At 46.7% G+C, this 17,714-nt stretch overlaps 2 protein-coding genes across 3 annotated transcripts in view; one reads left to right on the top strand and one right to left on the bottom strand.

The window, feature by feature from the left end:
• The window catches only part of pnpla7b (patatin-like phospholipase domain containing 7b), a 32,008-nt gene extending 16,287 nt beyond the window's left edge, over positions 1-15,721 (bottom strand). For both annotated transcript variants that reach the window (XM_068310161.1, XM_068310162.1), the window contains exons 1-16: positions 15,582-15,721; positions 15,192-15,249; positions 13,606-13,680; positions 11,678-11,765; positions 10,304-10,383; positions 8,324-8,418; positions 4,803-4,943; positions 4,221-4,380; positions 4,062-4,142; positions 3,791-3,919; positions 3,610-3,690; positions 3,150-3,270; positions 2,992-3,075; positions 2,339-2,409; positions 1,574-1,720; positions 1,153-1,230 (exon numbers count right to left, since the gene is read on the bottom strand). In XM_068310161.1, the coding sequence (XP_068166262.1) occupies positions 1,153-1,230; positions 1,574-1,720; positions 2,339-2,409; positions 2,992-3,075; positions 3,150-3,270; positions 3,610-3,690; positions 3,791-3,919; positions 4,062-4,142; positions 4,221-4,380; positions 4,803-4,943; positions 8,324-8,418; positions 10,304-10,383; positions 11,678-11,765; positions 13,606-13,680; positions 15,192-15,230 (1,470 nt within the window). In that variant the 5' untranslated portion in view covers positions 15,231-15,249; positions 15,582-15,721. The remainder of the gene's footprint in view (positions 1-1,152; positions 1,231-1,573; positions 1,721-2,338; positions 2,410-2,991; positions 3,076-3,149; positions 3,271-3,609; positions 3,691-3,790; positions 3,920-4,061; positions 4,143-4,220; positions 4,381-4,802; positions 4,944-8,323; positions 8,419-10,303; positions 10,384-11,677; positions 11,766-13,605; positions 13,681-15,191; positions 15,250-15,581) is intronic.
• A 279-nt stretch (positions 15,722-16,000) lies between these two features.
• On the top strand, positions 16,001-17,648 carry mrpl41 (mitochondrial ribosomal protein L41). Its single transcript, XM_068310171.1, has 2 exons — positions 16,001-16,131; positions 16,650-17,648. Exon 2 carries the CDS (start codon positions 16,662-16,664, stop codon positions 17,067-17,069), a length of 408 nt encoding a protein of 135 aa, XP_068166272.1. The 5' UTR covers positions 16,001-16,131; positions 16,650-16,661; the 3' UTR covers positions 17,070-17,648.
• Positions 17,649-17,714: the final 66 nt, after the last annotated feature.

The following is a 17,714-nucleotide window of genomic DNA, read 5'->3' as shown; positions in this document are numbered from 1 at the left end:
CTAACCCTAACCCTAACTAACCCTAACCCTGATTAACCCTAACCCTAACTAACCCTAACCCTGATTAACCCTAACTCTAACTAACCCTAACCCCAGTGTGTCAGCGGTAGAGCAGACGTCTTGTAGACAGATCCCCCAGCCATCGGTGGATCGATTCCCACTCCCACCAGAACACCTCCAGAGTGTGAGCTGACGGGAGGAGTCAGCTCACCTCCCAGCCACTGCCGAGGCGACCTTGAGCAAGGCGCCGTCCCCCCTACGAGCTGCTCTATTGGGGCGCGTTACAGAAGCCGCTGCCCATCCTTCTGCCTCCTGATGTACAGCTTGATGTTGTGTGTTGTGTACCAACTGCATGCTTACAGGCCCCCTCGTGTGTTTCAGGGGTCTGTACGTACGTACTGTGGAAAACTAACATAAAAATGTGACGAAATGTACACCTGAGTGACAAATGTAATTTCCCCGAGGGGATCAATAAAGTATATCTTCTTCTTCTTCTTCTAACCTTAACACTAACTAAACCTAACCCTAACTACCCCTAACCTTAGGCTTGTGACAGGATCACCTAACCCAAAACCCTACCTTCTAACCCCTGACCCTAACCCCTACTAACCCTGTCTTTAGCCCTACTCCTAAATAACCATAAACCAAACTATGACCCTAACGTTAGCTAACCCTAACCCTAACTGACCCTGACCCTAGGATGGTGACAAGTTCACACTAAGCCTAAGCTCCAACCCCAACCTAACCCCTAACCCTAACCACTACCAACTACTCACTAGTCCAGTCCAGTGAAGGGTGACTCAAAGACCTTCATCACTCATCATCCTCAGGCTGCTCCACAGCCAGAGGACCAGAATAGTGAACACCTGTGACCTCACGCTGAATTGATTTGTTATAAATTGTTAATTGTTGTTATTCTGTTTCATTAACACACATAACTGGTTTATTTTATTAATCTCTCTTTTACCTTATTGCACTATTACTTTCTGATGTTGTTGGGTGTGTGTTTTCGGCGTGAACTCAGAGGTTCACTCCCGTGGGACGTTCACTCCTTGTGAAGACCATGAAGCATGAAGACTGAACCCCTGGAGCGTGTCGCTGCTGGTTCCACCAACACGCTTCAACCGTGTGGAGGAGCCGCTTCCTGCTCACCTGGTCTCCCTGGTGCGCCACCACCGAGCCAGCTTTGACCTGGCGAAGGTTCACCCTCCCCTCCAGCAGACCGGGGTCCTGAGTTCATGAACACAAGGTCTGATGAACAAGCAGCTAAATCCTCACTGCCTTTAACATGAGATGAGATGAGATGAGATGAGATAATCCTTTACTCATCTCACAGCGGGGAACCATTTACTACACGTGAAATAAGACACTTGGAGACATCTGCATCACAAGTTTGATATTTTTTCCTGAAAATGTTGATGCGTACAATCACACAGATGCACCGGCATCATGCCGCAGTTCCCCCCGCCTCACCCTAAGCCAGCTAGGATAGGTTCCAGGGGGGTCGCTAAAGACTTTATCTCTTCTAACCATAAAGATAAACACATAAACAGTCATTTTCGCTGGATGCTACCTGTAGCTGGATGACCTGCAACAAATCCTTCTTTGCAGCTTGGAAAATGGCATTAATTTTATTATTGTGGGTGTTCCCTCCCCCAGCATCACTGTGGTGAACGGCCGGCGGCGTGTGCACCAGGGTCACACTCTTCTTTAGAATAGACTGAGGAGACAGAAACACAGACAGGTGTGATCCATGTTCATGTCCTTTACATAAATAATCCTTAAACCAGGTGATCAATGGAAGATCTGCTGATTCATCAACTCTCCAACGACTCATCAAGATTCATGAAGAACGTCTGAACTCATGCTTCTAGTTACTTCCTGTTACACACAGATTTCTCACTGTTTTAACATAACCCCTAACCCTAACCTTAACCCTAACCCCCAACCTTAACCCTAACCCCTAACCTTAACACCTAACCCTAACCCCTAACCTTAACCCCTAACCCCTAACCCTAACCCTAACCCTAACCCCTAACCTTAACCCCTAACCCCAACCATCTTCTGAATGTGACCACGCCCCAGCCTCCATGTTCCCTCCTTCTTAGACCCACAACGTCCCTGTTAACCAGCCAGGAACACGTAGCTATCTTTTCTCGTTGATACTAGCAGGAGGAACTCATGGCTCTTTGTTGGGACGTAGCCAGTGTCTAACTAGCGTTTCTTCTGTGATGCGCTAACGTACTTTAAACACCTCTGGTATCCCAGATGATCATGAAGCATCTGGTCCCCCTGAAACCAGCAACAAGAGCAAGAAAACAAACTGTTGTCCAGGTACCTTCACGGGACCACGAGGAGACGTCTCGCCGGTTTGTCCGGAAACTCTGCCGAGGTCGATGGACATCTCCCCTGGAACCCATGATCAGTCATTAGATTGATCATGATGGCGTCAACATTAGCCTGACTACCAAACGTCAGAATGACAACTGATAAGTCAATTAAACTTGGTGTTCCTTCACGTGAAGACGTGTTTTTCTTCTGCTGTCATTATGACTTTGTGGGTCACAACTTGTGATGTTCTTCCCTGAGTCACAGCCAGCGGTTTGCCAGATTGTGTCGATGTAAACGGTGTTAATCCAGGAAATATCAAGAACGAGAGCGGAGCTTGTCTACAGGAGCTCGAACGAAATCCACCGGCTTTGTGTTCCTGGCTTTTATGTGAGGGGAAAATCAGCCAATGAGCTGACAGTGTTGGACTTTACTGGTGTAGCTGAGGTGAACTGTTCACCAAATTGTCCACAGGTGTGTGTGGTTGTTTGTCTTTCATGTGGCCCAGTGAGGCGCTGGCAAAGTGGCCGGGGTGTACCCTGTGATAGGCTCCAGCTTCGTCTGTGACCCACAAAGCAGAAAAGCAGCTGTACATGAGACCATCGTGGTCGTCTTTTCCACAAGGACACGGGTGGATGGACGATGAGGGCGTGGTTGCTGTACCTGTGACGGCCGCCGGCGTGGACAGAGAGCGAGGCTTCCTGTATCTCTGCGTGGGCGTGTCCCACTTCTCCAAAGGCCTGTGGTCTGAAAAGAGAACCTTCAGGAGAACTCACTACATAGACATTCCAGCTTGAACGCCGTTTGCTGCTGGGTCTGACCTGCCTCCACCCCTCCTGAGGCTGGATCGGAGGGGAGGGACGGCTGCCGGCGGAGGCCTCTGTGGGGGTGGGCCTCGCCCACGGCGTGGGCCACTGACACCAAGGAGATGGCTTGGCTCTCCTGCAACAAAAGAGCCTGTCACTGAGTAGAGACGAGGTGAACGAGTACGGAGGAGGTGTAGCACCAAGTGCTGGTCGGGACCACTGGAGTGACCTCCAGTGAAACATGTCAGGTGACGCGACGGCAGACCACCTCACGAGCTAGACCGGTTCCCATGACAGCCCAGCTTACATCCAGGGTAACTCTGGACAGTTTCACAGTGAGGACTGATCCCTGTCCACAGGGCTGGCGTCCACGCAGCGCTCTCACAGCAGAGCCATGAACCTCATCGTGAACCATGGAGCTCAAGAACTCCCTGCACGAAGCAGAAGCACTGCACCTGCAACACAACCTACGTACCGGGTTGAAGAGCTCCGTCGTCAGACCCAGGTAGTTGTGTAAGGCGAGGAACGTGACCCTCTGGAGACGCACCATAATTATCTGCAGACGACAAGACGGACCCCAGAGAGCATCAGTGGGGTACGTCCTCGGAGCGGTGGGAGGAGCGTCCAGAGAGGAACACCTGACGGATGACACGCACCTGGATGACACGGACCAGAGTTTCTGGATACTTGTCAAACACCGACTGGAAGGCAGCAGCTGGAAGACGCAGGACGGTGGACGGAACGGCGGCTCTGGCGGACACAGTCTTGTAAGGCGCTGGATAGCCCTGGAGCACGGAGAAAACAGAGTGATGTCACGAGGGCGTCGCCTCAGGGGCGTCGTCCCCCCGCCTCCACCCGACTGCACATGACAGACATAGAGAAGTGAAAGTGGAGCTTTGCAGGCTGCAGGTGAGGATGAAGACCTACGGTGATGACGTCCAGGACACTGAGCAGACTGTGGACGCTGTCTCCTGGGAAGACTTCCTTCACAACAGCGTCGGTGCCGTCCTGTAGGAGAAAGCACCTGGACGTCAGAGCGGCAGACGCCACACAGGATGGAGGCGGGGCTCAGTGGGCGTGTCCTACACTCTCACGGATGCACAGCTCCAGGCGGCCGTCCTGAACCACGTAGATGCTGTCATCGGGGTCGCCGGGTCGGAAGAGCCCCTCCCCCTGGAGCAGCGGGATGAGCAGCATGTGACGACACAGCTCCAGGAACAGGGGCTTCTCGAAGTGTCCGAGGACTCTGGTGACAACACGGACACACGACGGTCACGGGTCTCCAGCTCCGGAAGCTTTGCACTTTCAAGACCAGCAGCTGAACTGGTTCAGACGTGACACCTGACCCATTCAGACACCGAACAGGTGAACATCTGGGAGGCTCCCCCAGCAGGACTGTCTCACGTTTTCTCCCAGCATGCAGAGCAGCCAGCATGATGGTGGTACTTATAACATCACCATGGCAACACAACAGCAGCACCAAACAGCCAAACTAAACAAATTAAGCAACTGAGTCGCCATGAAGGAGATCCACAGGCGGGGGTGTCTGGACACACAGGACTGAACCTGTGACCTCACGACCTCCAGTCCTGAACCTGGAGGTCGTGAGGTCATCGCTGGTCCAAACGACTGGAGGTGAGGCCTTACTTTGGGATGGAGGTGACTGACCTGACGTTCTTCAGCATGTACAGGACCTCAGAGGGCAGACGGGAGTTCTGCACATCAAATTCATTCAGGTCCGCCTCCAGCAGACTGGGAGGGGGCTCCTTGGGCTGCAGGGTGGGGGGCTCCCTCCGTATGCGCAGAATCCTAATCAACACACATAGAGGACACGCTAACGAGAGGGTTCACTCCCCTCTGAAAACCAAGGCCCACCTCCCTCACCCATCTGAACTCATGGTGTGTTCACTGAGTCCAGAGGTGTGTTTGTGTTTGAAGGAGACCAGGATGTCAGCACCACAGAGACCAGGTGTGTTAACCAGCGTGTTGTCACCAACCCCCAAGACTCTCGGTACCAGATTACAGTAACCCCTCGTTTATTCACGCTTCAAGATCCACGGCTTCACTTCATCACAGGTCTGTAGTAGGTAGTCAGGTGATGACATCAACCGCAAGTAATGAGGGATTACTGTATGACAATAATTCATTAATAATATAATGATATATAATATATTATTATATACACATTATATAGTAATATTATAATTATATTATGTAATGAAACATAATAATAATAATATAATATCTCCCCACCTATACATTTTAATAAGCTCACTTCAAAACCTCACAGTCACGCTTTAACTCCACCCACTACCGCCCAGCCAATCACGGTGCATCTCCCAGAAGGAATCACGTGAACAATATAGCGTAAGGCATCAGGCAGCAAGACTTTTTGTCGAGGTTCCTCCTTTCATCACCACGACAACGCAGATATCCAGGACCAAAACTCCGGCCAAAGTGAAGTTTTTAGAAAACGCGGGGTCTGCGTTGTCGTGGTGACGCTGTAACCCCAACATTTTCTATCTGGGGGGCGTCTCCCTGCGAAAAACACTGTCGCATCAGTGTGTGTGACCCGTGTCTACATGTGTGTGACCCGTGTCTACATGTGTGTGACCCGTGTCTACATGTGCGTGACCCGTGTCTACATGTGTGTGACCTGTGTGTGACCTGTGTCTACATGTGTGTGACCCGTTTGTACATGTGTGTGACCCGTGTCTACATGTGCGTGACCCGTGTCTACATGTGTGTGACCTGTGTGTGACCTGTGTGTGACCTGTGTCTACATGTGTGTGACCTGTTTGTACATGTGTGTGACCCGTATGTACATGTCCGTGACCCGTGTCTACATGTGTGTGACCCGTGTCTACATGTGTGTGACCCATGTCTACATGTAAACAGAATGGACGGAGTTAACACCGGCTATTTCTGACGTGTAACAGCTCCACGTCGAAGACGCGCTGATGAAAATGCTTGCAGCAGCTGCAACAAGAACATTCAGGCACATGTACAGGTAGATGGGGTGGATGTTGAAAGGGTTTATGAACACAAGTGTCTGGGGGGGGTAATAGATGACAGGATTAAATGTAAAGCTCATATCAAACACAAAGTAAATTATCAAGAAGCATTTCAGTTGTGAGCAAAGCCAAACACCTTCTGGACCACAGGTCACCCCACATTCTCTACTGTTCTCTCATTTCACCATATTTACATTACTGTGCAGAGGTCTGGGGCAACACTTACAAACGTACAATAAATTCATTATCCGTATTACAGAAAAGAGCCATAACAATAATCCATAATGTCGGGTACAGAGATCACACAAACCCATTATTCTTAAAATCCAGAATATTAAAACTCACTGACATTATTCACTTTCAAACAGGACAACTCATGGACCAAGCAATACATAAGACACTTCCTGGTAATCTACAAAAATGTTTTTAATAGAGAAGGGAATTATAACCTGAGGGGGGAGCACAACTTAAGCATCAGAGGACACGTACAACACTGGAAGGTGTTTGTGTTTGTGGAGTGGGGGTGTGGAACAGGTTGTGTGGAGTTCAAGCAGTGTCCAAGCATGATCCAGTTTAAAAAGGGATACAAGAACATGGTTTTCACTGGGTACAGGGAGGGGGGGTGTCTAACAATAGGGTGTTTTCTATCAATTCTATTTATAACTTATTTTCTTTTTATTCTTCTTTCTTGTATATATGTTTAGTACTTCATTTGTTCATTTATTTTTTGTACTTGGGGAATTCATGTCAGTGGAGAAGTGAAGGAGGGGCAGGATTCAATGAGCTTATGCTTCTTCCTACTCCTTTGAGGGGGTTTTGTGTGTTATTAGTATTATTGTTGTCTTCATTTTTGTTGTTATTCAGCCCACATGTTCGAAATAAAAAAGCATAAAAACAGTTGGATGTTTGTTCGTCTGTTTCTTTATGAGTCATAAAGTTTATACAAAGGAGAAAAATGTTGTTTTCAATAAAAACCAATGATGTGACCCAAACATGATCACTAACTACAAACGCCCCAACCACATCACCCCCACTCATTGGACATGTTTACTGTACTTTCATTTTCAATAGACTTATTTATTTGATTTTTACACACACAGACACACAGACACACAGACACACACACACACACACACACACACACACACACACACACACACACAGACACACACACTTCCTTATTTTGCTGACAGTTTTATTCACAGTCCTTCTGCTAAAGTCCACACATTTCAATCTCATGCCAGCTGATATTTTACCCTCCAGTAGAGGTCGTACTAGAGCAGATGAAGCCTCATGAAGCTTCGAACCGCAGTGAACCCATTGGGATGAAAAGCGTCAGTGCTTCATGGGGCTTCATCTGCCCATCACTAACTCTGATGGACTCCAGTTCACATCATCTAGAGTCAGAACTGTTAACAATGTTCATGTTCAGAGCAGAGGGTCCAAACAGAACGACACACAAAACAACCATTAGTGAGTGAAACTAGCTGCTAGCACCAACAGTCTGTCCAGATATGGTTTCTGTTTGGAATGGGACAATCCATGTAGTACCCACAATGCACTGGGGGGCTGACAAACGCTCTTTAGTAACTCCATACAGTTGTGTTCAACTGTATATCTAAGGCTTCACAATGCCCGCCCAGCGCCATCCATAATTGGCCAACACAAAGTCGTTACGTCACCATGGTGATTTTTGACTATGCTGGAATGCTTGGTTTATAATACCAACACATTTGTTTTCATATCATCATATGCCAACTAAATGGACACAGAAAATGATGGTTGATAAGTGAGGGAGACATAAACTGTACCTAATATAAAGTAAACATTAATTTAGTGCCACTCAACACATTAAACCCAAAATTTGTCAACCAGAATGTCTGCTGAAGTGTTCCTTTGACTTCAGGAGTGTCTTCTCTCCTAATGGCACTATGACCCTGTCCTTCATGGGTGCTGCTGGTCTCTAGTGGTCTCTGCTGGTCTCTAGTGGTCTCTGTTGGTCTATAGTGAACTTTGTTGGTCTCTAGTGGTCTCTGTTGGTCTCTAGTAGTCTCTGCTGGTCTCTCGGGGTCTCTATTGCTCTCTGCCGCCACCCCCCCTCCTGCACAAGATGAGTCAAAGACTCCACAGACAGTGGATTCTGGATGCAGTGGGTTTTGGTTCTGCTGGACTTACTTGTGCGCTATAGACAGGACTTTGGTTCTCTTCCTCGCTCTCTGCCGGTAAGGGGAGTCTGAGGTGGGGACGGGGGATGAGGACAACGTTTGGACCTGCGACAGGAAAGACCAGGTTCACATTTAAAGTAACGGATACAAAAATAAAGTATAATCAAACAAGAGTAACTATAACGAGAGAGTCACTGTAACGAGAATCACTATAACAAGAGTCACTAACGAGAGTCACTATAACGAGAGTCACTATAACGAGAGTCACTATAACGAGAGAGTCACTGTAACGAGAGAGTCACTGTAACGAGAGTCACTATAACGAGTCACCATAACAAGGGTCACTATAACGAGTCACTGTAACAGGGGTCACTATCACGAGGGGTCACCACAATGAGAGTCACTGTAACGGGTGTCACTATGAGAGTCACTATAATGGCAGTCACTACAATGAGTCACCATAACGAGAGTCACTATAATGAGAGTCACTATAATGAGAGTCATTATAATGAGAGTCACTATAATGAGAGTCACTATGACAGTCACTATGATGAGAGTCATTATAATGAGAGTCACTATAATGAGAGTGGCACTAAGCACAAATTTCTGGCATGTTTCATCTCTAATCTGGTTCACAAGCCATAACAATATTAATGATCTAACCAGTATCACTGGTTGTCCCTGGGGGACAGGTGTTTGGTCTTTGGCGAGTGGAGCCTCTGTCCCACCAACAACTCCATGAGACTCCATGTAAAGCCACCACTGACTATCTGGGGTAATTATTACAACCCAGTCCACTTACATCCACTTACAGGAAGACGTCTATCTGCTGGACCTACTGGGTTCTGATGCCTGGTGCTGCTCAGTGAACACACAGAAGTTGACACACTCTCAGGTTCATGCTAGTCAAAGGTTTAGTCACTTTGTATTGCCTCAAGATGGCATTGCACCAACTTTGCACCGACCACACCTCAACCCTGTCTAGGGGGGTTGACAGGTGTGGGCATGTATGCAGCCTCCTGGGCAGCAACGCTGGTGGTGCACTTTGTACTGGGCAGGAATTAAAGCCCTGGATGGGTCGCCTGATAGTGAACAAGAAGAACACAGCAGTAAATAACATTTATGAAATGATTGCTACAGGGCGTGTTTTAGATGGTGGGTGAAGGCAGCTTTTGGTTCTGACAGTAACAGTTATGTGATGGATCCCGGCTGAAGTCAGAGGAACACTTCAGAACCCCAGAACATGTTTAACACAGGAAATTGCTCTGGGGACTTCCAGAGAACCTCAACGTGTTGACAGCTGTTTGAGCTGTGAAGCCCTGAACCACAACCTCATTGTCCAAACGCAGGTTAGTCACTAAAACCACAAGATTGCTGCTTAACCTGGTTAGGTCTGATGGTTCTAATAGTTCTAATACATAAAAATCAGTTCCATCCACATGCAGGACTCACAACAAACACAACTCTAAACTCAGGTGTTCATTCCTTTTTATTCATCATCCCGACTGTTTATTCCACTTCTGTGGGTCATGGGGTTCAGGAGCCTATCCCAGCAGACTTACGGGTAACAGTCAGGGGACACTCCGGATGTGACGCCAGTGCACCACAGAGCCACAAACAACAACTCATATACACACATCTATGGACAATTTAGAACCGACCGATTCACCTTAAGTGGGAGGAAGCTGAAGAACCTGAAGAGAACACACGCAGACACGAGGAGAACATACAAACTACACAGGAAGGACTCAAACTCACAACCTTCTTGCTGTGAGGCGACAGCGCTACTGTGCTGCCAGAAGTCATGAAACAAATTTATGTTTCATGACATAAAGAATGCATTTTAACCTTTCAAGGAGTGATTTGTCATCATGTTCCAATTTACTAACATTAGCAAGGATTATTACGATTACCAGCTTCACAATAATCAGCGGTTAGCTTCATATTGATCAGCGAGTAGCTTCATACTGCTGGGGTCTGTTTCACTGACCTTTCTCATAATCTTCCGTCCGTAGAACATCACCTTGTCTCTTTTCCTGAAGCGATAGCGAGGAACACCAGCATCCTCCTCTGTAATGCCACAGGTGTGTTAGAACTCCATACAGGTGTGTGTTTATAGTAGACTATATACAGATGTGTTTATAGGAGTAGACTATATACAGGTGTGTGTTTATAGGAGTAGACTATATACAGGTGTGTGTTTATAGGAGTAGACTATATACAGGTGTGTGTTTATAGGAGTAGACTATATACAGGTGTGTGTTTACAGGAGTAGACTATATACAGGTGTGTGTTTATAGGAGTAGACTATATACAGGTGTGTGTTTATAGGAGTAGACTATATACAGGTGTGTATTTATAGGAGTAGACTATATACAGGTGTGTGTTTATAGGAGTAGACGATATACAGGTGTGTTTATAGGAGTAGACTATATACAGGTGTGTGTGTATAGGAGTAGACTATATACAGCTGTGGTATCGGAGCAGACTATATACAGGTGTGCGTTTATAGGAGAAGACTAATACAGGTGTGTATTAATAAGAGTAGACTATATAAAGGTGTGTGTTTATAGTAGACTATACAGGTGTGTGTTTATAGGAGTAGACTATATAAAGGTGTGTGTTTATAGTAGACTATACAGGTGTGTGTTTATAGGAGCAGACTATATACAGGTGTGTGTTTAGAGGAGTAGACTATATAAAGGTACCTTTTTATAAGCACCTGTATAAATATTAGTTGGTGATTCTCAAGAAAGTTAAATCTCAAGCATGTTTTAGTTTATACAGTAGATTTTTGAGTGTAGATAAAGAATTCAACACTGCTAGTTTTTTCAACATTATATTTCTTTACTTTCTCTAAAATAATCAAATTCAATGAGTTTTTCCACCTTTCTTGCTTTAAAATAGAATGTGAAGTGTCCCCATTAGTTTTCACTAAAATGAAAGTATTTGAGGAATTTTATTTCTACATATACTGTATATACACATATATACTGAATATATACACACACACACACACACATTATATATATATATATATAGAGAGAGAGAGAGAGAGAGAGAGAGAGAGAGAGAGAGAGAGAGAGAGAGAGAGAGAGAGAGAGAGAGAGAGAGAGAGAGAGAGAGAGAGAGAGAGAGAGAGAGAGAGAGAGAGAGAGAGAGAGAGAGAGAGAGAGAGAGAGAGAGAGAGAGAGAGAGAGAGAGAGAGAGAGAGAGAGAGAGAGAGAGAGAGAATGTTTCTGACTTTCATACAGTCAGACCGAGTTCGTGACCCCTGTTACGTTAGCCATCAGCTGAGACTTGAACGTCTCTAACGGTCTCAGGTGGACGCAGCTGAATCATTCCAGGTGTTGTTTGGACTCACTTGACAGTTTGTATCTTCGGTAAAGAAGGAACATGACAACTCCCATGACAGAACCAATGGTGAGAACTCCAATCAGCACAGTTGTCCACTGGAAGAACAACAACCAACAGTTAGAAGCGTCTGAAGGATGACACCTCTCTACTGACACAAACTCCCTTGAGGTCACTTGACAGATTCGTTCTGCCTGAATCTGTCAAGTGACCTCAACTCATTCATCAGCTGAGTACCCTTACCCCAATGCACCTCTGTCTTAGCAGAATTTATTTATTTTTTCGGACATGTTAATATAACAGACTTAACACCTTCATCACATTTATATCAACAACAACATCCAAAAAATAAAGGGTTGGCGGGTGGAAGCCAATAGGCTTGTGAAATTCCTGTCCCCTAGAATCAACAAACATCTCTCTCATTACAACATGTTGTCAACCAACATTAAATGTTTTCAACCAGTTCATACATTGAATTTTAACAGACATTCATACTCTGCTCTTAGCCTTTTAACCTAGAACATAACCATGTTTACATTCTTCCTGGGAACACAAGGTTTGTTAACATCATAGATTGTCAAACAGGAAGTTGACCTTACCAGTGTTCTCCACAACAATATAATGATCATGTTAACCTCCCTCAGTAGACAGTGTTTATCCAAGAATTAACCCGTTTGTCACAGACTTTAACAGTTTTACATTTCATTACATTATCAACAGATATCAACATTCTCTTTAATGTCTCAAACCTAATGTTATCCCTCCAAACAGAAATCCATGCCTTTGTTTGTATCATAGAGAGTATAACTTTATTGATCCCTTAAGGAGATTCTGTCAGGGAAATTAACATCTCCGTCACACACAGCACAGTGCAGTATCATCCATTCTTTGTTGTCCCTGTTCTAAGACAATAATCCTTCAGTCTTTTTCATCTGTCTTTCCGAATTTTCTTCATTTCGTCCTTCATTTCTTCCATGGCGTCTTAGCTTTTCTTCCAACTTTTTATCAAAAACACTCCTTAACTTATCAAAGTTAACTCCTCCATAGAAGAGACCATCTGGTCTAGAGTATCCTTTTTTTTCCCCATCCTCCTCCGATTTTCCTCTTCTTCTTGTCATTTTGCAGTCAGTGAGAGTTAGTATGAGTATAGAATAATAGCACACTTTGTATATATTAAGTCACATCAAACAGGTGTACCCCCCCACCACCACCACCACCACCACGTTTACTGGAAATGACTTCAAAGAAGTTTGTATGGTTAAAGAAAAAGTTGAAAATCCCCTGTCCAGACATGTTAACGATAAATGTCATTCTGGATTCCTCCCTCCAGTCTATCCACACAAAAATTTAATGGACTATTTCCTGGTGGAGGTGAAAAAGGCACAGGTCAACAAAAATCCACGTCATTAATCACAAACATATCCATCAGAAAGACCGCTGACGTCGTCAGACCAAGCTGTAGCTAGCAAGACTTTTCTTCTCTTCGTTCTGCTGATTTCTCTTGGTCCGATTTGTTCTCTTGTATGTTCTGATGCAGTGTAACTACAATACACGATTTCCCCTCTGGGATCAATGATATGTTCTGACTGTGATTAAAGCAGGGAACGATTAATCAATAACATATAAAAGAAGTGCCCCGGTGACTTGGCAAGGGTTACAGTAGAGAGGCTGAGGAAGCTCCAACAGGATTCAGTGATGTAAAAGAAAATATCTATTATATATATAACATAGAATAGATCACTATTCTATGTTATATATACAGTAGATATATATACCAGCTGATTCATGTCCGCTGGTGACTACAAATACATTTCTAGAATGAGTAGAGTCCATTCAGTAACTGAATCACGTTGTACAATTTCATTCATTCATCGATATCAAACCATTTGTTAACAAAATTCCAACCGTTACAGACAGACACTGCATGAGGGTGGTTACCATGTGTGCTTCTGACAGCTCCTCCACAAACTGCTGCGTTCTGGTCTTGGTGTCACTGCTGAATGGAACCAGCCCCTGAAACATTAGACAGAAGCCCTGACCAGTCAGCAGAGATGCTGGGTTAAAGACTTGGTCATGTGTCACCACCTGTCAGGAGGGCCATGCTCAGCAGCCATAACAGTCAAGGCCTCTTCAACATGAGGTTTACCAGCTGGTTACACCAAGTCCTCCAGAGACGCTGCTTTGACCGGAAGCTGCAGTCTCTGGAAGTTTCAACCTACCCTTACGCTAATCGCTACCCTGAACCCTACCCTAACCCTAAAGCCCCACCCCCTACTATGACCCCCACTTAAAGAGCCCCATGGTACATATGGTTATCTGTACAGTTTGAGTTTCCTCTTGTTTTTTTTAGTGTTCCCCTTCTTTGAATCTGCGTACAGATGTTAACCGCTACCCTAACTCTAACCGCTACACCGACCCCTACCCTAACCACTACCTTAACTTTAGCCACTACCTTAACCCTAACCTAACCCCTACCCTAACCCCGTCCCTAACCTATCCCTACCTACCCCCTGCGCTAACCTAACCCCTACCCTAACCGCTACCCTAACCTCAACTCTAAACCTAATGAAAGCAGTGGAGATCTTTCTTACCATGACATCCTCTAATGTTAGCAGATAACCTTGTCTGCTTCTAACTCTTGACTTGTGTACAAATCAGGGCTTTGAACCAGAATTTTTTTGCCAATCAGTTTGTTCCGAACAGAAACAGAATTATAACGTTTCCGTTTTTACGTTCCACCCATGAATTAATGTTCCTGAACTGGTTAGAACAAAAAAAAATAGTTCCCAAACCGGTTAATAACGTTACTTGTAAATATAAATAAGTAGGTAGCTTTAGGACTTTTAAATTGGCAATTAAAGCAATTAGTTGACATACTGTAGATTTGTCCCTACAGTAAACAGAACAACAGCTCTGATCCAGTTACAGAACAGAGGATGGAGAACCAGAGGGAGACGGAGATGCTGTGGCAACAAAGCTGCTCATCGGGGCACGAACCCGTGAAGGTTTATTGGTCAAGAACAGAAAGAAACACCAAAAAATGTGTGGTGCATCGGAGGAAGTCCACCGGAGGACATTAATGTCTACAAAGAGTTGGCAGTGCGGGGAACTCTGCTCCAGATTGGCAGACTGCAGTGTTTACATGTAATGAATATAATCCAGATTCCCTTGACTGCTGGTGATATGCCTCAACTTCTCTCCACTCTCATCACGCATTGAGTGAAGGACAGTGGAACGCGAGGTCAGATCTTTCTTCAAGAACAAAAAAAAGCCCCGGTATTAACCAGTTACAATAATTTTATGCTCCGATTCTGTTCCAGAACATTAAAATTATATATAAAGGGTTTGGTTTTGTTTTCGTTAATGGTAAAACACCAAAAGTCTCTGGTTGTATTCCATGAACCGGTTCAAAGCCGGGGTACAAATCAAAGCTTCCCTCCTCATGTAATAACAAGTGTTTGTCTCCCATATTAGTTTTGTTTTCCACCAAGAAGCGCTGTGACTCTAACACCACACAGACATACTGGGTCCAGACTGCATCCGTCCTCTTCATCGGCCTCCATGTTCGCTCCGAGACGAGTCCTGTGAATGAAAGTCAAATGACTGACATGAAGGTCGTTCCTCTGTGGGTTAAAGGTCACGGACCCACTCCAATTGGCTGTAAACAGACACCCCCACCCACCCGCTTGGAATCGGGGACGTGTGGGATTCACCTTGTCCCCACGCAGGGTTCCACAGACAAACCCATCAGATGGTTCAGTGACACCCCCCCCCCTGGGTTTCATGACAAACTGAAGACTTACCCCACCTGAGGGGGACATCAGTGGTTCCACTCCACAGATTAAACTCCAAAACGTTTCCAGGCTGACTTCAGACTGGACTTGTGTTATCAGTGCAGCACAATGACTACTCACGTTACTGTTGGCTTGTGGTTGGTGAAGCAGCCGGTGTCAGGATGGCTGGCTGGACATGAACCTGATTGGTTTCAGGCTCCAATCACAGGATCAATACTGAAGCTCACAACCTCTCCACCGGAAACAGCTCGCAGGTCCTTCAAGTGTCCAAAGTTTGTTCACTGACAGAAATAGAATTGTGTAAAGACTTGATAACAGCGCGGGGAGCCTTTCCTGCTGGCGCTATCAAAATAAGAGTCTTACTGCCCACATCGATCAAACGCGATGAGGTGGTGATTTACTGGAGGGGATCGATCGGAACACCGGATTAGATGTGGTTTATAGTTACGTTTATAAAGTGTTTTCACACCTCAGGTGACATCCGGACGAACACCTGTCGAGGAGCGGTTCTGATGCTTTTATTCTGAAGGGGACACCGTTGGTCCCAGAACGAGTATGTGGCCTTCTGATTGGTGGGCCGCTCTGCCTTTGGGCCAATCACTGACTGGAACCTTGCAGGTGCGGAAAAGTCCTGACGGTCCGTCAAGGGGAGGACGCGTCGGTTCTGTCGGTAGGTTCGGTTCGTCGGGCTTTTCATTTGACATTGTGTTATGTCGTGTTAAGTCATGTCATGTCGGTGAACTCGTGACTTAAGGCCAGTTCTCGCGCGGCAGCTCCATGTTAGCCTCCGCTAAGCTAACAGACCGGAGCCCGCGTGGACGGAAGGTACCGGTACCGGTGACCGGGAGGGTTAGGGTACCGGCGGGGGCCCCGGGGGTGTGTGTGTGTGTGTGTGTGTGAGAGTGTGTGTGTGAGAGTGTGTGTGTGAGAGTGTGTGTGTGTGTGAGAGTGTGTGTGTGTGTGTGTGTGTGTGTGAGAGAGTGTGTGTGTGAGTGTGTGTGAGTGTGTGTGTGAGTTTGTGTGTGAGAGAGAGAGAGCGAGAGTGTGTGTGTGAGAGAGTGTGTGTGTGTGTGTGTGTGTGTGAGAGTGTGTGTGTGTGTGTGTTAGTGTGTTGGTGTGTGTGTTGGTGTGTGTGTGTGTTGGTGTGTGTGTGTGTGTTGGTGCTAACCAGTCCCTCCCCCCATGCAGGCCCAGTGCATCATGGGAGTGCTGTCCACCCTGATCCGGGGTCTGCGCAGAGGGGCTGACCGGATGTCAGAGTTCACCAGCAAGCGGGGGTCCAGGACCCACAACAAGGGGCGGGGGGCGCGCCCCACGGGGGTCCTCCTGTCCAGCAGGAAGTTCGTGGCGGTGAAGACCATGATCCCCGAGTTCGTGGTCCCCGACCTGGAGGGGTTCAAACTGAAACCCTACGTGTCCTACCAGGCCCCAGCGGGATCCCAGCCCCCCCTCACGGCTCAGAGTCTGTTCACGGAGGTGGTGGCCCCCCAGATCAGGAGGGACCTGGAGGAGGGGTCCTTCTCCACGGAGCAGCTGCAGAGGTACGGCTTCCAGCCCACGCAGGACGGGAGGCTCTTCAAGCTCTACCCCAAGAACTACGTCCGCTGATCCACTGAACCCCCCCCCGGCTGGAACACAGGAACTACGTCCGCTGAAGGTGTTCAGATCCACTGAACACCCCCCCCCCCCCCGGCTGGAAAACACCCCCACAGGCAGAGAGGCCGTGTTCCATTCCTGGAAGAACCTGTTGCCACCTGAAGGACATGGAGATCACAACGCTGTGTCAGCTCGTCTGTGTGAAGGCCGGTAACCAGTCGGTCATTAACCAGTCCCTCACTGTTAACCAGTCCCTCATTGTTAACCAGTCCCTGTAAATAAAACTTGAACTTGGTCTACTTGTTTCCTGTGTGAGAGCAGCCTCTGTGACATCATTTCCTGTTCCAGTCGAGCACTGAGGTGCTGCGTTTGGAGGACTGCTGGCGTCCCTCTGGAGGCCCCTGGACCGCAGGTTGAACATTAATGGAGAGAAGAGTTATCAGAACCAATGCAAACCCAAAGCTGTTGAAGTCAATCCACTGGACTTTGAAGTTCATGAAGACATTTCTCCTCCTCAGTTCTGAAGGGGTCTGGGACCAGTTCCTTCAGAACTGAGGAGGCCTCATGGATGAGAGGAGAAACGTCTTCCAGAACTTCAGTGGATTGACCTCAACAGCTTTGGAGAACATGACCTGAGAACTGAACCTACACAGACAA

Source organism: Antennarius striatus, chromosome 3 (assembly GCF_040054535.1).
Source record: "Antennarius striatus isolate MH-2024 chromosome 3, ASM4005453v1, whole genome shotgun sequence".
NCBI classification, from domain to species: domain Eukaryota; kingdom Metazoa; phylum Chordata; class Actinopteri; order Lophiiformes; family Antennariidae; genus Antennarius; species Antennarius striatus.
Note: the sequence above shows the minus strand (reverse complement) of the source record. Positions and strands in the feature narration are given on the sequence as shown.